Source organism: Pocillopora damicornis, chromosome 11, assembly GCF_964200805.1.
Source record: "Pocillopora damicornis chromosome 11, jaPocDami1.2, whole genome shotgun sequence".
In the NCBI taxonomy this organism is placed as follows: Eukaryota; Metazoa; Cnidaria; class Anthozoa; order Scleractinia; family Pocilloporidae; genus Pocillopora; species Pocillopora damicornis.
Window position 1 is genome coordinate 8,737,358 of NC_142680.1, and position 26,312 is coordinate 8,763,669.

At 37.5% G+C, this 26,312-nt stretch overlaps 2 protein-coding genes across 6 annotated transcripts in view; both read left to right on the forward strand.

Moving 5' to 3' along the window:
• Positions 1-7,270, forward strand: part of LOC149037322 (angiopoietin-related protein 7-like) — a 34,710-nt gene extending 27,440 nt beyond the window's left edge. For all 5 annotated transcript variants that reach the window (XM_089187612.1, XM_089187614.1, XM_089187611.1 and 2 more), the window contains exons 2-5: positions 3,418-3,492; positions 4,024-4,185; positions 4,303-4,683; positions 5,265-7,270. In XM_089187612.1, coding sequence (XP_089043738.1) covers positions 3,423-3,492; positions 4,024-4,185; positions 4,303-4,683; positions 5,265-5,539 — 888 coding nt within the window. In that variant the 5' untranslated portion in view covers positions 3,418-3,422 and the 3' untranslated portion in view covers positions 5,540-7,270. The remainder of the gene's footprint in view (positions 1-3,417; positions 3,493-4,023; positions 4,186-4,302; positions 4,684-5,264) is intronic.
• A 15,925-nt stretch (positions 7,271-23,195) lies between these two features.
• LOC113673926 (angiopoietin-related protein 7) lies at positions 23,196-25,433 on the forward strand. Its single transcript, XM_089186481.1, has 3 exons — positions 23,196-23,370; positions 24,267-24,647; positions 24,990-25,433. The coding sequence occupies exons 1-3, from the start codon at positions 23,247-23,249 to the stop codon at positions 25,286-25,288; spliced, it is 804 nt and encodes a 267-aa protein (XP_089042607.1). The 5' UTR covers positions 23,196-23,246; the 3' UTR covers positions 25,289-25,433.
• Positions 25,434-26,312: the final 879 nt, after the last annotated feature.

A 26,312-nucleotide genomic window follows, 5' to 3' on the forward strand; every position in this document is an offset into this window, starting at 1 on the left:
AGACAAGATCGAGAAAGGGTCTTTCAGAGGAATCGTGTACCAAATCAAATGGAAAGGTTGTGATTTTGTTTACGTTGGTCAGACATCGCTCTCACTAAAAACACGCGTAAAAAACACACAAAGGCCATACCAACATTGGATGAAAACTCTTTGTTGGCCAAACACCATATGCTTCACAGTCACCGAACAGATTTAGAGAATGTTGAAATTGTTGACAGGTTATTGGCGTGGCGACAAAGATCGATTCTTAAAGCTTGGCATTCCCTGCGAGATATAAACGCTATAAACGAACACATAACACTACCAAACACATAAGACTATTGTTACATTTGAAAATTCCTGCGAGATTTATTTTTATCACACATCGTGAACACATACTAAGCAGGACGCCGTCAGACATTTCCATTTTTATCTTTGCTGAAGAAGGCAACTGTAATAACCGAAACGTCCAAAACTATACAGTTTTCAGTCAGTGTCAACTTTTTTCTTTACTCTTTTTGACCAAAATTTTTAAACTACCGCCATTCCTGACCATTTCTTTCTAATCCTTTTCACAGGCAAAATGGCTTGCTGCTTATAATTCTCTTCTTTATTTCTCCTGTAATTCAATCAGAAAAGTGGCAAGAGTCAATTTTAATAATGCTCTTCGTCGTCTTAATTTAATTTCATCAGTCTGTTCAAGACGTCATGTGATCTCTTGGTCAGATTTGATCGAGATAAAATTTCTTCGGAAAAAAAATAATACTTTGGGAAAAAGCCAACACGAGAGATTAAGGACCTGAACCGTAGATTTTTTAGCTTCCACTTTCAACCAATTCACTTCCAAGATCTCATAAGTGTTTCTCCTTGGCATACAATTCTTTTGACGGTAGTTTAAAAAATTTGTAATGGATCAACGGATGATCCTCCAATTGATATTTTCCTCTATGTTAATCACTTTGCTAGATACAGTATTGATTTGGTAAGGTGAAATTCAGTACTAATCACTCGTGGGAGTGAAAGGTTAATCCACCAAACTGAGAGATGAATTTTCTATAACAAACGAACGTAGCTATCTTTCCAATGCTGATGCTCGTGTTAGAATTGACTTCCGAAAGTCATATTGATTCTAGCCGTATCATGTCCTCCACAGCACCGACGAAATAACAAGTTTAAGTTCATGGTCGGAATTTCCAAATTTCCGCGATAATGGACGACTTCCAGGGATTGAGAAAAATTTTTAAAACAAGACTCCAGAAACATTATGTCCTATTCGATATTTGATTGGAATTTCGGGAATTTGTTATTGAATGGAACTATTTTGCAATTTGTGAAACCAAGAAAAAAAAAAACCCGGATTTCATTACAACTTGCCTTTGAGTTATAGCCAAAAAAAAAAAAAAAAACGTCATTTTTTTTCAACAAGCGACTTCCGACTATACGGTTACAATTGCTCATGCTAAAAAAAAAACCTTATCAGATACAAATTACGAAGGAAAGAAAATGTATAGGAATCGAAAGCAACATGATATCTGTGGAAAAATTACAAGACAAAGATGGTTACAAATTCGCGCCTTACTCTGATGGGGAACAAGAAGTATTTGACACCCATGATTGTCAAACTGGAAGAACTCAGTGCGCAAACTCGCAACTTAACTTCACCTCTTTGATCTTATACAAGTTAAAAAACAACTGTTCTCACGAAATTTCCGATCTGGCGTTAGCCCTTCGCTAAGCTACTTGAAGAAATACCTGTGAAAACATGGCCAGTGCTTGTCATCCACAGTCAAGAGTTTGTAACCCACAATTGCAAATAAGATTTGTAAGTGTCAACTTTGACTGATGAAACGGTTCGATTGCTCCTGATTATCTCAGTAACGTACTGTGTCAGAAGAATATTGCTATGTAATATGGAGAATTATCGGTGCAGTTGACGAACTAATATTTACCACTTTTGGACCCTGGACCAATTATGTAATGATGATGATGATTCTCCCTTAGCTCCGGTTGGAGCATAGGCCATTAACCACTTCCGTCCTCCATCGGGTTCTGTCCTAGGCAAATCTTCCTAAAGTGGCCCAAGTGTGGCCCCAGTTTCTCATTTGGGACTCTACACCTCTTCTCCAGGAGTTCCTGGGACGACCCCTCTTTCTCTTGCCCTGGGGGTTCCAACGTAGTGCCTGCCGGGTGATGTTGTTAGCCGGTTTCCTTAAGATGTGACCTGTCCATCTCCAAGAGATCTGAGTTATGATTGGTTCCTCGCCTGCTAATTCCCACAGCATCTCGTTCGTTACCCTGTCAGTCCAACTGATTTTTAAAATTCGCCTAAAGCACTTATTGACGAAGGTCTGCAATTTCTGGGACGTTTGCTTAGTTGTTCTCCACGTTTCTGAGCCATAGAGGAGGACTGCTTTGACATTGGTGTTAAAAATTCTAAATTTGGTTCTCCGTGAGATGACATGGGAGGACCACACTTTCCTCAGCATATTGAAAGCTACTCTGGCTTTGTTTATTCTGACCTTGATATCTTCATCGGAACCTCCGTCAATGCTGACTACACTGCCTAGGTAGACAAAGATGTTACTTCCTCCAAGATGGTATCCCTCACTTCTATGTTATGTAATGACTACTCTATAATTTTGCTCGATTGCAGGTATAAAGAGCGCTCCCGACATCTCGCTTGCTCGTTTAGCTGGTAATAGGACTTAACTAGTACTTGGAAGGCACAAGTTGAGTCAAACTTCGTTTGTGCATTTGTTGTAGTTGCCGCTCACCCGTGAGGGTAATCTTTTTCTTCTATTGCAATATCATGTTAGCACATGTTTAACATTTATCAGATAAAGATGTTAAAGGTTGTTAGATACTTCCTGTTGAACAGGAAATGCCGAAACAAGTTGATATTCAGACAATTTTGAAAGACTAGCTGGTTTCTTAACACTAGCCGAACCGACGCCAAATTATATTCCGGTAATATAATAAACATACAAGTTCTCGGGAACTCCGCAAAAGACTGACGAAAGAACAACTATAACACAAATTAAAGGTGCGTCTTGTTACGACCCTTTGTCGGAAATTCGCAACAACATAGAAGTATAAGTTCTATTTTAATGAAGTGGTAACGGAAGTTCTCAGCTTTCATGAACTGAAACAGAAAAGGTTTATCTCTTTTTGTCTCCTTCGCCTATATCATAAAAGAAAATTCACGCGGTTTTTTTTGGAAGTTTTTGGACGGAGCACGAAGGAGGCGTGCGGTAAGAGAAAGGGAATAAGTAAACTTGGTGAACTTAGTAGTAAGTTAATTCCCATCAGTCTTCGCCATTATACTTTTTATGAAGATTTTTTATTTTTGATTTTGTTTAAGTTGTCAAATTATATTAACATTTTTATTATTAGTATTATAATTTTATTTATTTAGTTATTTATTATATTTTTCTGCAGCTTTTATGAATAACACTGCAAACGAAACCCGAAGAATTACAATGAGGAAAGGCGAACGAAAACGACAAGAAATAGGTATGTAACATCTGGATGTTGGGTGTAAATTTTACAGTGTGCAGAAATTTACGAGCTAAGATCTAATGCTTACCTTTTTCAAACATGGGACTGTAAGTGATGCAGTCATTTCAGTTGTACCACCCGTTTAAGTCATGGGGTTTATATGCGCCACAAGCACGAGACTCCGTAATATTCTTATGATTCCCCGTCCCCCTTAGTTGGCAGTTCATTGGAAGAGAATTATCTTGGAAAATCATGATATCCCTTCCCCCTTCTACCCCTTCTCCCCTTCCCCCTTCCCCCTTCTCCCCTTCCCCCTTCCCCCTTCTCCCCTTCCCCCTTCCCCCTTCCCCCTTCCCCCTTCCCCCTTCCCACCCCCCCTCGTTCGCCACCAATCATAGGTTTTTGCGGCCTTTTGTTGTCATTATTTCATCGTATCATATTTGTAGTTTTTTCCCCAATCTCTTGCTTATTTCAGTCTGTAACTTGGCATTATAACATATCATAGCTGGAGTGACTTCAGAACACATAATGACTTCTCTCCTTCAGGTTCTGCTCTGCTGTTTCTGGCACTTTTTGTGACTTTCGAAATTTTACCATCAACGCGTGCAGCCTCAATAAATTCCCGAAAGAACACTGCTGTCCACTCGAAAGAAGCAGAGGAAGAAGTAATACCAGAAGAGGTGACATATAACAGGACATCCGAGAAATGTAAGTAAGATTCGTTATTCTCGTACGTGTATTGACACCCCTTACTCATTTTTATGTATTATTATTATTATTATCATTAATATTATTATTATTATTTCTCCTTATTATTTCTAACAGCTAAAAACTGTGCTGAGCTGTACAAATCCGGTCAAACGATTAGCGGTGTTTACACAATCGACCCAGATGGTTCAGGTGCCTTTAACGTATCTTGTGACCAAACTACTTCGGGCGGGGGATGGACAGTCTTTCAGAAGAGAATGGATGGCTCTGTTGATTTCAACCGCACCTGGGATGACTACAAATATGGCTTCGGTAACTTTATCGGTGAATTTTGGCTCGGAATGGACAAAATAAACCGCCTGACACGAAACAAGACAAACAACATGCTTCGAGTAGATCTGGGAATAAAAAATGGCAAAACTGTTCACGCTGAGTATGACTGGTTTGGGATTGGCAACGAAACGGCTAAGTACCGGCTGTTCATTGGCAGTACGACTAGTTCGTAAACCCTTCTTTATCTTTCATCGTTTGGATTAATCTATAATTTTCTTCATCCGTTGAGAGCCCTGTCTCCCTCCCTCCTTCCCTTCCTCACCTTTCACATGTAACACAAGAATAATGGTTTGCTCCTCTAAGCGTCTGATTTATTCCACTCTCGCTGGGTTGAGTCCAAGCTCCTCTGTTGAAAATGGTACTTTGCTTTGGAGTCCGCAATTCAATGATAATACAGTTACTGAACTCAGCTCCAGAAAAATATCGTAGTTGATTTACTCTCTGACTTGCCCGCTATTAACAAAATCACGATATTTTGCCCACCTCTTCGAATAATAGTTTATTAATTATCTTCATCTGCCATTGAAAACTTATGACGTTTGTGTAAGGAGAAATCTTTTTAATCGAAGCAGCATGTAACTACTGTTTAAATTGAGTTTTGTTCTGCCTGTGTTTTTGTTCGCTTTGGTTTTTGTTTGGTGTTTGTTCGTTTGTTTGTTTTGCCACAAACACCAAGCTTGACACTTCCAAGGTGTCAGGATGATCCTAATGCTGATTCATTTCTTTTTTGGTTTGTTTTGGAACAGGTGAGACTGTGATCAATGATTCCCTCGGTCTTCATAGGGATTTCTCTTTTGGTACCTGGGACAGAGATCCTCATAATTGTGATGAAAAGAGAGGCGGAGGCTGGTGGTATACCGATGCACATTGTGCTGTTTGGTCAAATCTCAACGGGCTTTACTTTGATAATAAAACCTCGCGCGCAATCTATTGGAGTAGGTTAGGTACCATACCAGAGGAAAACATTCCCAAATCAGCAGAAATGAAAATTAGACCAGTGGACTTCATTTCTTCTTTTTAGCGGTATATAGACTGAAAACCTTTATTTTTTCGTTTTCGTTTCTGAATGGTATTGTAGAGCATTCATAGGTCAAAGGATACCTTTCACTGGTCTAATTCAACTATCCTTCATTCGTTGATCAAGAAAATATGTTTTCAATACAATATTTGAGATTAGTTTTTTTTTTTGTTTTTGTTTTTTTTTTTCTAAGTTTACCTAGAAAAGTAAAACAGACAACAAGTTTGAGTAATAGGAGATGCCCATTCTAGTATAAAATAGAAAAATTATTTACCTGAGTGTTGATGAAGGTGGTGGATATGTAAATACACTTCGACAAGTAATCGCTGACTATTGATGTTTTGACTTCAAACCACACGGCTTCTTTACAAATGTCGTACATTGCCGAATTTATTAGAGCAAGCACTGCCCAATATCCTCCATAAGGGCGCCAGGTCTTAGGTCTAGGCCACGCCTATGATTTTCTATTTGAAAACGCATGCCTTTTAGGGTACGTCCACCTATTTTAAACATTAATACAACTAAAACTTCTGATAGAAATGTAGATTTTGCTCTAAAAGTGGAGCTTAAAGAAAAGGTTCTGTTTCTTGACACGACAATAAACGGAGGCCTTTGAAGAAAAAGATCTTTTTATCACCACTTTCGAGCGTATTTGTATAGACAATAGACATAAAAGCATAAAAAAATCCAAACATCCAAAGTGAAAGAAAAAAAAAGTTATTTAGACAGCTAAACAATGTACTGTAACGCTTGTGTGTTGGACAGGCTCTCTTACCCTTACGTGTAGACGAAAGTAAATACTCGTTCAGAAGTTACTTTCGTCCGGTCGGGCCTTGCAAGCCCCTGCGAGATACCTCCCCAAAATCAAAGATCCAACCAAGAGTAAAGCCAATGGAGACGGCAGGGTTTGATCGAATAATTACGGACAGCCACAATGATTGGATTTTGTCTCACACCCAAACTGTCCCTTCATCCTACTGTGATTGTGATTGGCTGATTAGTGATCGCGTGCTTGAATGTATTCCACTGAGTAAATACCATCTTAAAGTGTTTCCCTCACAACAAGACATGAAGTGCAGTATTTGGATGCTCAGTGGGGGAGGGGGTGGTACATAAGCCAATTTTTCCTGGGTATGTGCCGCTGGCCTCCCACAACCCCTCGCCTATACTCCAAAATTAAGTTCGCTCGTATTTTAGTCCATTTTTTTCAATGTATTACTCAGTGATTTTTAAAAGTGGATTAGTAGTTTAAAGAACTATCAAGACGACACTTGCATCTGCCCAATCGATAAAGTAGTTTGTACGAGAAGAAAACAGTGGATCGAGTTATGATAATATCAGATTAGCTAGGTAGAAACGTCATAGACTGAGCCATATTTTATCAAATTTAATGAAATATATCTTAGCTAGTTTGTATCAGAAATGTTTGATTCTTCGCAGACTTTATAAGGAGTGTTTAAAAAATTATAAACATATAACGTGAACAACTTTAATTTCAGAAATGAATATTTTCTTCAATTAATTCAGAAAGACTTACAATTGCAATGTATTTATACCCTAAGCTGCTGTTTATACATGTTTTTTCTTACCTTACAGTTACTACTTTTTCTAGTGATTTTTAGACGTTGCTATTTCAGTGCTATCGATAAGGCCATTTCCGATTATATCGTTAAAAAAATAATCTACGATCGATATGTGACTTTTATATCGTGAACAAATAAAGACTATTATACATTACTTCTTTTTTTATTTAGATAGCTTGCGATTGTGTTGCCATATTAAATCCGGCAGATCGCAGAACTTCTCTTATTCTCGAGGATTTCCAAGCCTACACTGGTTTCTAATTTTGATTTTGGCCTATGAAGCTTTTTATGGGTGATCTGAAAAACATGTAAAGGTGTAATTTGGACACAGGATTTTATCACAACTTCTCAGTCTGCCATGATTCATTGTTCGTTGCAGCATCTCGACCGAGATAGCTCCTTTTAAATACTTTTTAATGTAAAACTGGATCATGTAAACGGCATCATTCGTTATTTGTTTCACATATGGTACCGACAAAAAGAAAAAAACAACAGCAACAACAACAAATATATCCAAAACTAAGATAGATATTCGGAAACGGAAAAGTTATCATTAATCTCTTCATAATTTTTAAAGGATAAAAAAGGTAAAAACAGAAAAAAGAGAATTTGCTTACTCAGTTTACCCTTAATCAGCGTAACCCTCTTAAAATTGTCTTTATTGTCATTATTATTATCAATATTATTGATAATTTTCTGCGCACTGTTCCTAGAATTTAGGAAACTGCTGATTTATCAAAGCGAACGATGAAGAAGTCTAAAATGTCTTTCTCAAAGCCAAAAAGTTGTTTTCCTTAGTGATGAAAACTTACTTGGACTTGAGCAAAACCACAAATGATTTCATAGTTTAGCAAAGTGAAAGTTGAAATACCGCCTTCCTTTTTTTTTTCTTTTTCGTTCAATCGCAGATCGAGACAAGTCCTTAACACGCATACACGACGTTTTGACTTTGACACAAGCACGACGTTCTGACTGATGAGCACCTTGCATGGTACAAGGAAAAAAGAAGAGATGTTTATGCCCTGCAAGATCAGTACTGATACTGTGTATAATACGCTCAAAGCGCGTACAAAACATGCACGCAGCATTCGAATTTGCGAACATTGGTGAGTGAAACCTCATCGAGAAATATGCTATATCAACTGAGCTCTCAAATGTTAAACGAGAGAAGCATAAACGCAAATCCCATCGTGTATGTGGACGTGATCGTAAACCATGGAGAATACCAATACAAAGTTTGAAAAGTTTAGGGAACAAGAGCAGAAAGGTTAGAGAATTTGTCTATACACGTATTCTTTCATGTATACGCATATTATCTACATTGCATTGCTATGTAAATGCTAAAAAAAAAATTATTAAATAAAACGACGTTTAAGTTTAACTGTCGTGAAAGAATTCGACGAAGTATAAGAAAGATGAAATGTCATGGCAGTCGATATTTAACATTGTTGTCTTGTAACGAACTGATGCGTTCTTGCAAGAGTAAAGCTTACGTCGCGAATTATTGCAACTATAAATTAAGTAGAGGCAGAAAAAAATTCCTGGCCCTACGATACATGTTGGCCTAATAAAACAACAGCAGTTCCATATAGTCAAGGTAACAATATGTTGCAATGGCTTTGTGCTCTTTGATTTACAATAACACAGGGGGTCAGCTTTGCAAATGATCATACACAGATAATGAATATTGGAAATCAGCTCTATTCACGTTTGTCATGGTTAGCCAGACGGCCGTTTTTAATGCAGTCAGAATTGCCAACAGCATTGTGTTTGATACTGATTAGCAGAGTGAATGAAACCACAAATATATAATTAAAAGCTATCTCGGCCCGAAATCTTTTGTTAACCAAGAAAAAAAAAAAAAACACAAGAAGACAGCCTATTTGGCACATGACTCACGCCGCTATGACCCCTTAATAAAAATAAATAAATAAATGTGTTTACCATCTCTTACGACGCCTCAAGTTAACCCCAGCATAACGTATGAGAGTGGCGTTGAGTTCTAATGGAAGCTTAAATAGTTTGCCGTCAGAGTTTCCTTTCTTGGACCACGCAAATCTTGATGATTACACTGGCGTTGGTATTTTGCCGAGGACAGTTTGTTGTTGTTGCTGTAGCACACAGTTTAAAACGCACATGCTGTGCTATTGTTCTGCTCATTAAATCTTTTGTTTTGCTTCTTCCTCGTTGTTGTCACCGTCGTGGTCTGCTAAAGGTTTCTATTTATAGATGTACCGAGCCGCGAAGCGGTAGCCCATCGCTAGCCATAGACATCGATGTAGATAGTTGATTTATTATAAACTAAAACAGTGAAATAATTTACGCGCTTAAGTGTGATTGTGACTTATTTATACCTGCAACAACTACAACATTTTTGGTTGAAAATCCTTCGCACATTGCTCGGAGGTGAATAACAAAAGATATTCGGAGTTTGTGTGGCCAAAGAGAGCGCACCTTCAACGTTATCCACTGTTTCAGTATATACCATTTATCATTAACAAGTTGAGCCCCAGCTTCTCACTGTTAACCTGTGGCTTCAAAAGCTGGTTTTAGTTCTCAATACATAACGTTTCTTTAATTTTTACGGTGATAATCGGTTTTCCCTCATGTCAAAATGTCGATGTCTACCATATCTGGTGGTCTCGACATGTTAGTTTAGAGCTGATGATTAGTCAAATTCAATCTTCATACTTTGGATAGCGGAAAAAGTCACTTGAATTAATTTCAACGGAATGGGCTGTTTCCACTTCCGTTAAAAACACACCCGTTAAAAAAGAAATAAAAAAATTTAAAAAAAATTTAAAAAATTTAAAAAATTTTAAAAATTTTAAAAATTTTAAAAAATTAAAAAATTAAAAAAAATAAAAATAAATAAAAAATAGTTATAATAAATAAATCCAGTGATGCGAATTTTAAACTTTTAATGGCCAAAGAAAGAATTTCTGGCTCCGGTTGTTCGAAGGGTGAATAGCGCTATCCACTGAAAAGATCTCTATCCGGTGGATAGCGCAGTACGTTTTGTTAACACTTATGCACCAAATAACGATTTATCCGTTGGACTGCGTTATCTGCCCTTGAACAAATGGTTCCTGGTATTTTACTCAAGACTATCATTAACATAAAAGGTTGGTCAAGGGTCTAGTAATCCGTTCATGGCGTACATTGTATCCAAAATAGTTCTCTGCCGTCTGAAAAACATGTATTTGTTTCCGAAAAGTTATTTTCCATTCGATTTTCCACTGGAATTTCCGGAAATTTTTCCTATCAAATAGAACCATCCTGCGATTGATGACACCAAGAGAAACAAACCCTGCTGAGTTTCATCACGACTTACATTTGTATTGAAGTAGCCAACGTGTAGCCGTACCCTCCCCCGCCAGTAAAATTTTTTTTGGGATCACTTTCTGAAGGAGCTTAGACACCAGACTCAGGTAGGTAACCAAACCTTCTGATGACACCTTAACAATTCTTCAATCACCTTCCCCGACTGGTTTAAGTGCGATTGGAGGGGGCAAGGGAAGGGAACATTTTCGTTACTTGCGCGGGAAAAAAAAAATGGGAAGTTAACTATTAGCTTGTTTTTTTGTAATTTTAGCGGGAAAGAAGATTACCTTATCTCTCTACGCTCCGTTCATATACGAACCTTATGCCTTCGGCTAAAATATGCTTTCTTAGTTAATTCTAAACATTACTGACGGTCAAATGGAACCAAAGGGAATTTCAAACCTTGGAATTACTTGCTTTTGAATAGTGCCTTACAAGCTCTGCTCTCGTTGCCATGTTTTTCCGAAGGAGTCGCTGGATTGCAGCTCAATCATAAGAAGTGCACTTCATCGAGAATAGGTGTTAAAAATGTATGCAGTGTTATTTTACTACGTCAAAATAGCAGTAACATAGGCATTCGTCTGGAAGACATAAAATCCCAGCAGGAAAACAACAGTAACTTTTCGTTGAACCCCGTAATTGAACCATGTACTTTTTTTGATGAACCACAAAATTCGTCGTAAGTGTAGTAATCCGCTTATTTATTCTTGAGATTAAGTTTATTTCGACTAAATGAAAAAAATGATATCACTCATATTAAAATATGTATTTGACAACTTGATAATCTTATTAGAAAGTCTTAAGTTTCTGCACCGAGTAAAATCTATAAGGCCTTTTCACTGTCTATAGCAGTAAATTTATATCATCCCTGGAAGCTTTACACGTCTTAGTTATTTGCTCGATTATTTGTTGACCCTGTTGTGTTGCGCATCCAACTGAAGTGTACGTGTATGAGTGCTCAGGATGCAAAGAGTGAAAACGGCACACAAACGTGATATTTTGACTCCTCCTCCCCCGGCCCCACCCTCTAAAAAAAATTAATAGTTTCTGGACCATATTTACTTGAAATTTCACACTTGGTAATTCTTAAATTGATTGATGCCTCACACAAGAGAAAATTATTTTAATATCGTAACTGTGTACCACTGAGGCCTCGGATTAATAGAAAGGCTATTCTGGTATGTTCCACAAATTACTCTAAGTCAGATGTGTTTGCGACAAAAGATGGAAAAATGATTTTTTTTTCATTATTATCATTATTATCATTGTGTCACATACTCTTAAAAAAAATTTGAAACTTTACCACTCCCCTCCCCCAAAGCAGCTACTTGTATATAATACAAGGCCTTTTTAAAAGTCCTCACTGTTTAATGCCCTAAGGCTTGCTGGTTTGGCAGTCAGTGGAAAAGTCGGATTTAAATGATAATAATTAAGATTTAAATATCGATTCTAACTCAGCGCTGTCTCGGGATACAAAAAACAAAACAGGGATGCTGATTACTGCTTTAAAAATTTGAGCTTGTGTTTACTACACGCTGATGTTTCTTGTATTCTCCAGTGTGACGACATGAACTAGTGGCAAAAAAGGTCACGCAAGCAAGGAAAGGCTTGGGCACAAATTCAGTAGGCTTGGGTACTGAGTTGAGCCTGGTTTCCGAGCTCCTTCAGAAAGTGATCCCCCCAAAAAATCCTGTACCCACCAGGGTCAAACGGAAGCGAGAGAACGTCTTCGAAAACCTGACACTAATCGTGTTCTAAAATGTCAGTCTTTTGCAAGAAAATATATAATGACGTTTTATTGATTGGCACCTTTTGCCGATTCTTTCGTGAATTCTGATTGCCTAGAGTTGGTCATATATTTTCGTACTAATAAACAAGAGAGTGAAGAGAATGCTTTTCTGGTCAACTTTTCAGACAACAGCGATCTACGACGAGGTTTTAAGGAAAGTTTGCACAACTTTTGGGATAGAGACATTTTAAGAAGAACGGTAGAAAGCCATAGATACGTTTTTCGAAGTTAAAGGTATCTCCGTTTCGTTATCATTTGGCTAATGAAAAGATTTCATATATATCAAGCAGCGCTAGTGATCGATCGCCTCTCTTCGCAGGAATAAACCGGGCACTATATTTATGACCAGCCTGTTAACACTCTCTTAAAAGACCAGGTGCACTATCTTAATGGACTTGGACCAAAAGGAATGTCCGCCTTCAACTTTTGGTCTCTTTGCGAACGGTGCGCATGCTGCGAAGCAATTAAATTAGAGCTTGTCATTTCTTGCAGCGATTCTTTCGACTGAAAAAACCAGTCGCTCTCTCTTCCCACTTGCAGCGTAAATATCTTGTAAAGAACTCTGCTAAAACCTTAAGACTGCGGCAAATGATCCAACTTTTTACGACGACTGTGTTTACAAATGCAAGCAGTAACTGCGTGGACGTTGAAATCTAGTTTAGTAATCGAACGTTATCGTCTTCTTACTCTAAAGCTAAAATCGCTCATAATCTTTTCCTTTAATTATCCTTAAGGCAAAGTAAAAATTTGCACTCGGAGGCTAAATTGTAAATTTACCCGAAAAAATGGAAAATGAATTCACTTCAGTGTTGTTGTTTATCTCGATAATTTTTCATGCTAACACGTGCCACTTGGTAAAAAATATTATCAAGTTACATAGTTTTGCATAGATTAGGGTGACGTCTCAAAACACTAGTAGTGTCAGGTTTTCGTAAAAAAATCGAACGATGAATGCTTAAAACTTGAAACGGTTTACTTACTTATGATATTACCAAGGTATAACCGGTGATTAGTTGTCTCCCAATCCCAAACCAGCCATACTCATGGTGAACAGTTTCGCCAGTTTTTACTTCTGGATCTACTCGCAGCTTTTTTTTTTTTTTTTTTTTTATGTTTCGGGTCAGGCGGTTTATCTTGTCCAATCTGAGCCAAAATTCACCGATCAAGTTACCGATGCCGCATTTGTAGTCATTCCAGGTGCAATGAAAACCAACGGAGCCATCCACTCTTTTCCGGATCACTGTCTATCCCCCACCAGCTATAATTTGGTCACAATATACATTAAAGGCGCCCGAACCATCTGGGTCGATTGTGTAAACTCCGCTGACCCTGGAACAGTCTGCCTGCAAGCGTCAGAGACATCGATAACCTTACTTATTGGTTTTCAAGCAAAAGATAAAGACTTACTCATTTAGGAAGGCTTTTGCCTGTTATAGTTAGATTGATTAATTTTAGATCGTAAATTTTTGGCACTCTTTAGTATACTTTGCTGTAATCATTACAGGTAGTTATAGTTGTAAGGCGCATTTAATCGTATTCAGATGTTAATAAGACATAAACCACTATTATTATTATTGTTATTATTATTATTATTATTATCATTATTATCATTATTATTATCATTATTATCATTCGACCGGATTCGTACAACTCAGCACAGTTCTAAGCTGTTGAAGATAAAATGAAGTTGCTTGACGGTGTGGGCATGTATGCTCTAAAACAGAGGTTTGGCATGAAAATGCTCATATCATCTGACGAAGTATCTGTCTTGGAGAGAAGACTTGGTTTCGCTACATATCTTTTATCTTTAAAAGTGTATCAAATCATGGGCTAAGAATAAAAAAATATATCTTGAAAAAACTCGACAAATGACTAAAAATTCGAGAAACTTTCAGAACATTTAAATTATCCTGTTGTCAATGTTCAGCCACTCTGCAGCTTGAACAGAGACTTGCTAAAGACTAAAGATAGGAGCTCCAAGCATGCAGGAAATTTTGTCATCCAGGTTCCCAAAGGTGATTCCTCAAAAACTGAATGGAAATCGCCATGCAAAAGACTACCTCCTTTATAACAAATAGAGAAGCCTTGACTGTGCTTTGTTCTGTTATAAAGCACGCACGAAGCGGCTAGAGCACGAAAAGCTTCTCTATTTGTTTTATAATAAAAAAATCCGTTACATTCTCCAAGCATTACTTTCAATTTTCAAAACAAACGTTATTTCCAAAGCGAACAACAGTGTCGTCAGCGTGCTCTATACTCTCATAAAGCACGCTACAATAAGCCAATCAGAATCCCTGTTAAAATGGTTCAAATAATCTGATTGGCTGTACAAGTCAAAAACTGTCAAAAGTGTCAAACCATCAAAGTTCACAATCTGCGATAGTTTACAAACTAAAATAGTTCGGCAGGTCGAATAGAACACTTTTTCCTGAAGTTTTTAAATCTCTAATACAGAATCATGGAGTGAAATGTTCAGTGAACTTCAGCCGAAATATGGCTCATAAAAACACGCGAGTTTTTTAACATGACAAGGTAGAAAACTGTTCAAGGCGAGTGTCTTTTGAAGGTACGACAGCCGAATTCACCGGAACATGAAGATCGCTCGGGATGACAGCGACGCAAAACTCGGCTGCAGTGACTGATGTGACTTTCCACTCAACTCATCGGAAAGGATATCAGAGCAAGCTCTTATTTTTCACTCGAAAGGTGGCCGATGTAGTTTCTGAGGCTAGCTTTATTGTGATGACCAGAGATAGCCGTGATGAGCGAGTCGCGATGGACTTCAGCATGATCATATTCGCTCAGACACCGCCATGATTAGTATGAATTTTAACAGTTATGTCAGTTTGGTTATATTTTTCATCATTTCTGTTTTGTTCTGTTTTGTTTTTGAACACTGAACTTTATATACTATACGAGTGTTAGCTGTGCTTGATTTTATTACCTTACGTAAGCTTGCAATCTGACTGAGTGTGAAAATATTTAAAACTCGGAATGTCTATTTTGTTTTTCCTTTGAGGATACTCATATATGCTCACGTTTTAATGACGTAAATTAGGGCGCCTGGTATGTTTACAAACCTTTGTTTGGTTCTTCTGTTGCTACTTGCCGGCTCGCTTGTTCTGAAATTTCACTTACGATTATCGGAAAAAAGCTAAAAAGAAGTCCCGGAAAAGGTAGAACATAGTACAATTTGGCAGATAGCGTGACAGCTTTAGCTCAGCTCTATGCTTTATACTCTCATAGAGCACGCTCTTTCAACCAATGACAGCGCGCGTTATATCCGAACGTTATTATAAATAATCATAAAGATAAAATGGAATAATCAGTACAATTGAAGAAAAGAGTCTCGCGTACATCGCACCAATGTTCTGTTCTCCGTAAGAATTTTAACCTCAAATTTTCAGGCCTTATTTTCACTACTACCCAAGTTGTGCACATCACTGCGAGGATCACTTTCATTCACGTCTTTATCCGCAGTTCAAATATATGACTTTCATATATTCTTAACCGTTTATTATCACTTCACGGGTTTATTTGGAACCAACATCATAACCAGCTCCCAGTTGGCTTGTTAGCTCAGTTGGTAGAGCGCTGCACCGGTATCGCAGAGGTCATGGGTTCAAATCCCGTATAGGCCTGAATTTTTTTCAGGCCTTATTTTCACTATTGCCCAAGTAGTGCACATTACTGCGAGGATCACTTTCATTCACAATAAGATTTTTTGTTTTTTCATGTCCTCGTCTCCGTCATCGTCGTGGTTTTCTTAAGGTCCCTAATGGCAAGAGCTGCTTTTGATACCCGACGAATTCGACGGAATGACATTTGGTCATTATTGGTAAATCAAGGAATTAATCGAAACTGAACACTGGCAATTTCTTAGCATCTTTCGAAAAATAGACTCCTTATAATAATAGCCGCATAAGATTGTGAAGTCTAAATTACCAGCAATGACAAGGAGGCACGTTTACGTAATCAACTCAGTTGATAAAACTAAAATTATCTCGTAGGATCCCCTACTGACGCAGCACAGCAATAATCGAATACTAAATATATCACGAGTTGGCACGATTAGTTGAAAATGTTTGAATGATACTTTGACCGTGTTGGGAATGCCCATTCTTTTGACGTGGCAGAAACCGGTGTTTTGCACATCGTAATTTTATCGAATGAGTTTGCACCGATAAACAATGACAAAGACACTTCCATTAAAAAGTTCAAATATTTGGACTCTGTCGCAAACATTCGTTGTGCTTTTTCACTGATTACTCAAATCGCAAATTCGCCAATAACAGATGCCCTAGATAAGTTAATGTCTCATCTTTTTCTCTTTGCCAAACGGAGCAGCATATTTTGCGCTCTTCAGTTTAATGTGTTTTTTTTATCACATTTAACACTCCCTCGGTAACATTTACAAAACCCGAGGCAGCCATTTTGAAATTAAGCACCCTTACTTTAATCACCTCGTGTGAAGTGGTTACTGCGAGATATGACGCCATCCTCGATCCATCAGAGCGAGAAAATCTTTATCATAATAATCTCTTGAGCACTGGAGTTCGTAATCCTCGTGTTTATGAACAATGTTAACCTTATCTTTGATTACAAACTGTTTACAAATAGTATAAGCCTTACCAGAAAGATCCCACTGCTAAAACTGCTATTACATTACAACAATGATTAAACTGATCGAAGTACGATTAAAGCATTTCTCTCAAAGTCATTTTTATCAACTTATTATCTACTACAGTAATTTTTTTTGAACCCAGGGGTAACATGTCATAGTGAAGTTTGATCGTCCGGGCGAGTGCAGTCCTAAGAAGGACTTTTGTCGGTTGCGGTGAGTGACGTTTTTTTTTTTGAATAGACGCTGATGATGACTACAGTGAGAAATCGAGCTTTTAACTTCCCAGATCTAGCGACAAAATCTATGTTATTCTGTTATTTCATTAAATTCGCGGTTAAGTCCATTTTAAACGATAGTCAATATTTCACCAGTCTTAATTGGCACTCGCTGTACCCAAAATTAGCTTTCGTTCGTCCGAAAGGATATCCCATATTCAGATTGTTGCAAAACACTGGAATTTACAATTTACCTTTGTATCCTTAAGTTTATTAACTGGCGTTCACTATACCCAAAAATAGCTTTCGATCGTCTGAAAGGATATCTCATATTCAGATTGTTGAAAAACACTGGAATTTGCAATTTACCTTTCTATCTTAAAGTTTATAAGTTTTCAGGGAAGACTAAATATATTTGTGGCTGCAGGGACAGTAAAATAAGAGAAGAGCTGGCTGTTTGCTCTCCACGCGTAAAACTGATAAGCTTCTTGAGGTGTCAGAGTGAGTCACTAAATAAAGAATTTTTTTGAGTCAGAAATACCATGAAACAAGGTAGGATAGTGCTAATTCGTTAAACTTATAAAGCTAACGGAGCCATTAAATATCACATTTTCGGCGTCTGTGAACATGTTGAGTTTCATAGCATATTATCTGAAATATAATGATTACTGATGGATGTATACCTTCTGATACAATATTGCTACAACCTTCTGTGATATATCTGTCTTAAAATTTATTTTTGACCCAAGAAATATATATTTGGTATGCTATCCAAATTGAATATCACATTTGTGGCGTCAGTGAGCGTGCCGGATTTCCGGAACCACTTAATTAACGCTAAAAATAATCTTTCAAGTACATTTCAACCCAGTTTTATCTTTCGAAACAAGGTTAGTTATATTTCTAAGTGCGAATTTGTACTTGAGGTGATCAATTATGACAGAATTTGGCATTTTCTATCGTTTTTTATTTTTTTATTTTTTATTATTATTATATTTTTTTATATAATACCCCTAGTCTGTAAAACCTGTATTTAGCGGGCGCTCCTCTATTCTTCGAACAGGCCGCTTTTAAAATACAGCCGGGTTCGACTGTCTGTAATTCCCTATGTTCACTGTTAGTGAAAATAGTTTTTCATTTCCAATTTTCTTTCATACGCTAGTCACTCAAACCGCTGGCTCGCATGTGAAAGGGACATCCCTGTCTGAGACAATCGCATGTTTCACAGAAAAATCGATAGATAGACTTACAGACAGAATGGCTGACTGGGTTACCGATCAATTAGTTGACATATTGGTGTGGCATGTGATTCCTTTGCCACTTATTTTCAGAGCTTAAGTCTCTGCCCCGTACCGCAAGCTGAAATATCAGTATGCCAAGGAACAGCTGCAGCGTAATTTCTCTCAAGCATCAGTCTTTCGTGAAACAAATCGCAGCACCAATGAGATAATCTCTTTTTCAAATAATCAAATATCCTTCTAAGTTTATTCTAAGTGCTTATTTGAATTCATCAGCTGGACTGATGATATACATTGGCCAACATAAAAAGTTTCCAAAGCTGTCGTTTCGAGCGTTAACCGTTCTTGTCACGCTCCGACAGACGCACCACAGTTTCTTTAGAATGATGATAAGCCTGAGCTACAAATAATTTAACACCGTTATGAAGGTCGCTAGTTGTGGATATTTACCACGCCCTGCTGCAGTTTGGTAAATAGCTTTTCCTAGCTACCGAAGCGAATCGCTGTTTTAGTATATGCTAGGACAGTGGGATGATATGATGCAAAGGGATTGTTTGAAAACATTTATCCATGAAGCAATAAGAAAACTTTTGGGCGTAAATCCCGGGCGCGTTGCTCGGGGGTAAATAGCAATGGATATTCAGAGTTTTAATGGCCAATTAGAGCGCGCCTTGAACGGAAAGATCGGAATAACTTGAACCTCTTTCAAAACTTATGGGCAATTGCGTTGTGGAGATTTAGGGTTTTTTCTCTCTTATCTTGTTTAAAAAAATTCAAAACGTCTTCTGCTTCAATCCACGTGAGCCTTAAACTTTCAATGGTTCATTGTTGATAGGAAACGACGGTCAATGAATCAGCTGACCGATCATGGTGTGTCGCAGTATTGAACACAAAAATAGGCTTCCTTTAATCTAAAATAGAAATGTTCAAAAGATCGTTTGTATTGTATTGTATTGTAGCCAAATGCGTTAAAAATACACACCAAAACTATTTGACCACTTCCTTTCGATCCAAATTAGTTTCCAGGGGAGTCAGAAATATCTTTGAACCAGACAAAATACTTTATGACAGACATCGAATGAAAGAAATAGGAAGAGTCGTTGTTCTCTCGCCACGCTTGGATGTGATAAGCCACTTGAGTTCTTAAGCCAAAAAAAATTTTATTGAGTTAGAAACATCGCGAAAATAGGTAAAAATAGGTTTGCTCGTGAAATAACTTGAACTTCTTGTTATGTAAATTGGGAGGAGCCATTGAATATCATGTCTGTGGCCTTAATACGCGTGCTTTCTATTTAAGTGATCTAATAAAGAATATCCAATATCCGCACATCGCACATCGTGAACTCAAGAAATTGACACTGGCTCACCAACATGCCTAATATTCTTGAAGAATGTTAGGCCTGTTATTCTTATTATTCTATTTCCGTTTTCACGGAGCTCTTTTGAATGCATATAAGACCAGAGAACGCAATATATTATGAGCGGCTTGCCGTTCCTCAAATAGCATACCAGAAATATCTGCAGTATACGCGATACTCAAAAAAAGATCAGAACTATAACACGGATGATGATAACGGCTTCAATCGATATGAGAGCAAATGAAGTGATTGAGACGTTGTAATAAACACTCATAATAGACTTTACGACAGAAATGTTGTTTACTTTTGTAATGATTTTAACATTTGTAGGCACCATAACTGTACGAGGTAGATAATGATTTGATTGATGGATGATAAAATTGATTGAAGAAGGTTCAAGGAATGTAACTTCTTTGGTTGAATTAAATTGCACGTGTGGTCTACATTAAGGAGTGCCTGGTCAAGGAACGGAAATAGAATGATAACAGTACCATTCAAATATTAAAGGATAACACAGTTTCATTGCTCCTGTGTATTAAAATGATTCTATCTGAGATAATTTCTCAATGCAACCTGATTTCCTCTGCAATCTTATTTCTGTTTGTGCATCCGAGGGAAAATCTTTTTGTTTTTTTCCCTCTGGGGGTCAATGGTTTACTAAACAATTACTAACCTCAACATTCTAACCAACAGGAAAAACCGTAATTCTGCATTGCTTCATAGCTCTGAGGATTAACTGACATTTTCACCGTTTAATCTTGAATCCCATTAATAACTTATCTCAAATTCTTACTCTTCACCATAGGCAGTTCTCACGAACTTGCACTTGGGGAGCAATGATGTACTTTGCAACTCCGACGGAGCTCGACATTTTAAACAACGGGAAAAATCATATTTTTATTTTGTTTCATGGCTCTAAAGATCGCTCAGCTAAAGTCTCTCCAGTTAATAAAGGATGCCAAATTAGTACATGATCCACGGGAGAGTGGTTTCTGCTCCAACAAAATGTCAGTCACCCAAGCTAAGTTTAAGAATAAAAAATCATCCAGGGAAATTTCATCCAGGATCTTAGGGTCATCATAACTGGAATGGAAAAAAAAATTAATACAATTAGTGTTGTCTCTGGCGATAACGGAAGTACCTGACTCCCATAACTTGGGAGGCATTAATGCTTGGGACACGTGCGCACGTAACTCTGTCAGCTACATATAACTCGGCAGAAGGTTGATTCCAATCAGTTTTGACAAACCTTGCCATCATCCATCTTTTTTGGCAGCGTTTCTGAGTGATACTGCATACAACGCCAAAAGAATTACAATGAGACGTATTCAACAAGGAATGGGTATGTGAAATCTGGCTCTTTGATAAACAATTCGCATTCTAAAGAAACTCTCGTCGAAAACTTAAGCATTGCTTGATATGTGTCAAATATGGGATTTTTATTGCATGTCTATGTCATTTAAACCTAATTTCTTACTTCTGTATATAACAAGTATCATGAAAATAGTTGGTTGATTCGTCGAATTTCGTCCGGCCTAAGGTTTATGTCCTTTCCATTCCTTTATTCCTTTAAAGTGTACTTGCCAAAGAAGCAGGCTTCAGGCGCCTTCTTCTTCTTTCATTCAATATTGCTCTCTGCCGTCTTTTATTTTCTGTCCAAAGTAGTAATGCACTCATTTTGGCGGCGGTTTTTCTCGTAAAATTTAAAAGTTGATCTGGCTTAAAAGATAAAGGCGAAATGTAAAACCGCCACGTTGATAAATTCCGTCGTATATCTTGATATTTCATGTGAAGCGTATGAATGGTACGTTCCCTGAGCGCAAAAAAACATGAGAAATTCCGCTTGTTCATCGATGTCCAAATTCTGTTGATGCAAGTCTCCGGTAAAATTGGCGACGGATCTCTTCCCTTCAGTTAGGCCAAACAAGTGTTCCGAGTTATCAAAGTTTCTTCACATATATTGTTCAATCAAGTAGCCTACAATCAATCGCCCAATGGAATGAAAATTGACCGCCCCGACCGAAAACTTACCGCCAAAGTGATGTAAAAGGGGAAATCTATCGTCACCGAATCCCGACTTAAAAGATTGACAATTTAACAGGCTCGATTTGGCTAGATCAGCATCGGTACCTCGTAGCACTGACTCTGAATTGAAGTCATTCCACGTGGAATCAGTTGGCAGTTTGGTTCAGAAGTTTTGTTAAGGAATAGAAAACGCATAAGAAGCAACGGGAATCTGACCGCTACGGATAAGATTGAAGTTTTAAACTTCGAAGCAAATACTTGTCTCGGTCAGTTGGTAACTCGTAATTCGCACGCTCAGAGCATAAAATTGATTCCAGATTTTTATAAACGAAGGCTGTCTGCGATTACGTCATTCGCTTGGCTTCGCAAAACAAAACAAGTGATGGCGTATTCGTTTGTCGATGAGCTGGAACTCAAAGACTATGCAATGTTTCTCTCTAAAGTATTCTTTCCTGTTGCTTTAATCTTTTCTTGGATTCGAAATAACTACATTTTGTTTATATCTTGAAATACCGCTGTTTATTGCCTGGTGATGTTTTTTCCTTTTTTTCAGCTTCCGTCGTAGAGCAATGCAACTATCATATGACTAGACGGTTAAGAATATATGAAAGTCATAAATTTTGAACTGCGGATAAAGAGATGAATGAAAGTCATCTACGCAGTGATATGCGCTACTTAGGCAGTAGTGAAAATAAGGCCTGAAAAAAAATTCAGGCGTGTACGGGATTTGAACCCATGACCTCTGCGATACCGGTGCAGCGCTCTACCAACTGAGCTAACAAGCCAACTGGGAGCTGGTCATGATGGTGGTTCTAAATAAACCCGTGAAGTGATGAATAGACGGTTAAGAATATATGAAAGTCATATATTTGAACTGCGGATAAAGACATGAATGAAAGTGATCCTCGCAGTGATGTGCACTACTTAGGCAGTAGTGTTATACTATTATAAAGGCTTAATTTTTTTTGCCTTTTCACTTTTTGTAAATCCGGATTTCAAAATCTAGATCGAGATTTCCCAATTGAAAGCATCCGTAGATTGTTAAGTTCTGTCGGTTGTTCATTTCATTCTGTAATGTGCGTGGTACTGATCATAGAATATCAAAGCTGGAATGACTTCACACCCCACAATCACTTCTTCTCTTCAGGTTCAGCTCGAAATAAAATTTTAAAATAACAAATGCTTTATGGGATTAAAATATAGCACTCATCTTTTAAAAGAATGCAAAAGAAGGAAATTCATGACTCATTCATCTCAAGTTGGATAACTAATAATAATAATCCACCTTAAAAACGGATTTTTCAGCTTGAAAATCTGGTTTTTGATTTCATGTTTTGTCGCAAAATCTGAAATCCGGATATAATAAACTAAATCAAGATGTCCCAATCGAAAGCACCCCATAGTTTCTTTCTGTATTTTGTCAGAAATTCATTCTGAAATGTGACAGTATAATATATCGCTGCTGAAGTAACTTCACACAACAAAATAACTTATCTTTCAGGTTCTGCTCTACTGCTTCTGGCACTTTTTGTGACTTTCCAAATTCTACCACCAATGCGTGCATTGCCAATAGATTGCCAAAAGAACATTGCAGTTTGCCTGGAAGAAATAATGAAGGAACTCACCCAAGTTCGATTTCAGGTTAACATCCTCGCAGAGAACAGAACATCGTTGAGATGTAAGTAAGATATCCTTCGCTTATTCCTATTCATTATTCCATCTTCTCTCAATCGTTACTTATATTACGGGAGACTTATTCTACACAATGGTGAATCCAATTTGTGTTTCAAAGGACCAATTTTACAACTCTAAAGTACACAGTCTTCTGTTCGGAGCTCTTATCCTTTACTATACCCTTTTAAACAGCAGTGTAGCTGCACATGGAAAGGAAAAAAAGGATAACACTTTCAATTTTTTTCAGTAACTTTTTCTGAAAGGAGCAGCAAACGATAACATTAGAATAAGAAACAGTATATTGTTCGGGTCGGAGCCGATTCTGGAGGGAGGAACCGAGGAATGAAGGAGCTTGTTCCAGAATGTGAGAGAACGGTTTTGTTGGTGTGCGTTTGACAAACGCACAGAAACAAAAACTTTGACCATGTACTATTGATATATATGTTGTTAGAAGTGTGCTTCCTATTCCCTCTCTTATACATGAATCGCTTTTGTTTTATCGTACGGAAAAATGTTATTTAGCGTAAAAGGTATCTAATTAGCCTGCTTCATTATGCCCATCTCCATTTTTCTCTATTTTGTTGTAATTACTTAAATGTTGTGATTGTTGAAATGAAGAAAATAACGATAAAAATGTAATACTGACTATAATGACTCAATCAAGTAGCACTCCTTTCGCTAATAACCAGTGTACGTCTACAGATTAAGTTAATATACTTTTGTGCTCATACCATTTAATTCAATACGATGAATAAGAAAAAAAAAATCTATGAAAAATGTAGGTTCCGTCTTCTTTCCAAGTTAGAAATTTTAGACATTTTTCATCAGGTGCAAATCGATACCAACCCCTCGTTGTAGAAATTCCCACAACACCAAGCATCTTTATTTTATCTTCAATAGCTAAGAATTGCGCTGAGCTGTACAAATCTGGTCGAAGGGTCAGCGGTGTCTACACAATCGACCCAGATGGTTCAGGCGCCTTTGATGTATATTGTGACCAAACTACCGCTGGTGGGGGATGGACAGTGGTCCAGAAGAGAATGGATGGCTCTGTCGATTTTAACCGCACCTGGGATGACTACAAACATGGCTTTGGTAACTTGGTTGGTGAATTTTGGCTCGGACTGGACAAGATAAACCGCCTAACCCGAAACAAGACAAAAAACAAGCTTCGAATAGATTTAGGTGTAAAAACTGGCAAAACTGTTCACCCTGAGTATGGTTGGTTTGCGATTGGGACCGAGACAGCTAAGTACCGGCTATACCTTGGTGATATCATAAGTAAGTTAACCGATTTTTGGCATTTATCTGTCGATTTTTATACACTACATCTCTCTCATCTCAATCTCGATATTTTACACCACTTGGTCGAATAATGGTATTATTAAATAACAGGGTAGTCCTGAGGTAGACCCGCACGTTATGATTGTTTCTTACTCGGTCAGGAGTTTGGTGCGAGTCCCACATGAGAAACTTCTTACTAAAGTTATTTCATTTATTTATATACTTTTGCCTTTGTTTTGTTTTGTTTCTTTTTTTGCGGAAAACAACAAGTTTGAAGCTATAAAGACATTTTACGGACCCTTGAATTATACGGATTTCTTTTGTTCTGTTTTGAAACAGATGCCAGTGTTTCCTCTGATTCCTCTGATTCCCTCAGTCCTCTCAGAGATCAAGCTTTTGGTACCTGGGATAAGATTCCTGCTGATTGTGCTCAAAATAGAGGAGGAGGCTGGTGGTATGACAACAGCAGTGCTGAATGTGCTGTTTTGTCAAATCTCAATGGTATTTATCCGCGTTGTGGAAAAGAAACCTTGGCCGCTATCCACTGGGGATACTTAGATTCTCACAATGCCGAGACAAGCGCTCCGACATCAACTGAAATGAAAATTAGACCAGTAGAATTTATGCACGTGGCTTGAAGTCTACACATATGAAATGTGCATCTGCTTAATTGACGCTGTTTGGATAAACTTTTTCGATCTCTTCACTTCAATAGGTTCAGTTTTTTAGAATGCGCAAATTAGATTATGACGGCATCATAGACTCGACTACAATTTTGTTGTATAGAAAATATATCATAGCCTATTGGTATCAGAAATGTTTCATTATTTGCAGACTTCGTAAGATTTGTTTACAATAAAACGACTAAAATGTCACCAAACATAATATCAGGAAAAAAAAAATTTCAGCACACCGAGTTAATTCAGAAGAATTCTATATACAATGGAACGCTACATTCCACAACATAGAGTTTAAATATGTTTTGTTATTAATACTATAAATTTTATTTTTCTAATGATTTTTAAGCTTTATCATTTCAGTGCTATCAAAGATTAGATAAAAAAAAGGTATCTTTAAAATGTGGGTTTATAATTTGTGAAAAAAATAAAGACTGCTTTACATTATTTCTACTTCTATATAAAACACTTATCGATTGAGTTGCCATTGGAATTCTCTTGTTGAAGACCTTCTCCTATGCTCTCCTACAATGGTTTTCAATTTTGATATTTTCAGGGAGGATCTGACGAACACGTTAAAGTATCGAGGTACCCTTCCGAGCCTGGTGTAGCCGCTCATTTGCGCAAAAGTATCAGCTAAACATGTTTCAAAGGTCTTTACATCATATCGAGGGAGATAACTCCTGTTAATTACTTTCGTGTAAACAGAATGACAAAACAATTATGTCCCAAAGTAGGAAATGTTGACATCAATCTCTTACGGAATTCTTGAACGACATGCATAAAAGTTCAAGGGTTGAAAATTTGATTGACAGACAAGAGAATATACATTCTCGGTTTACCCTTAACTCTCTGCACACTGTTCTAAAGAGTGATGAGACGGCTAATTAATGAAAGTGAAAAATGGAACATTCTTAAATTTCTTTCTTAAAGTCACATTGCTGTTTTCCTTCACATCGAAAATTTACTAGGACTTGAGTGATAC

Excerpts from the sequence above, each read along its gene's own strand:
- LOC113673926 (XM_089186481.1), top strand. The coding sequence starts at position 23,247 with ATGCGTGCATTGCCAATAGATTGCCAAAAGAACATTGCAGTTTGCCTG. Across the intron at positions 23,371-24,266 it reads GAACAGAACATCGTTGAGAT|CTAAGAATTGCGCTGAGCTG; the intron begins GTAAGTAAGATA and ends TATCTTCAATAG. Across the intron at positions 24,648-24,989 it reads ATACCTTGGTGATATCATAA|ATGCCAGTGTTTCCTCTGAT; the intron begins GTAAGTTAACCG and ends GTTTTGAAACAG.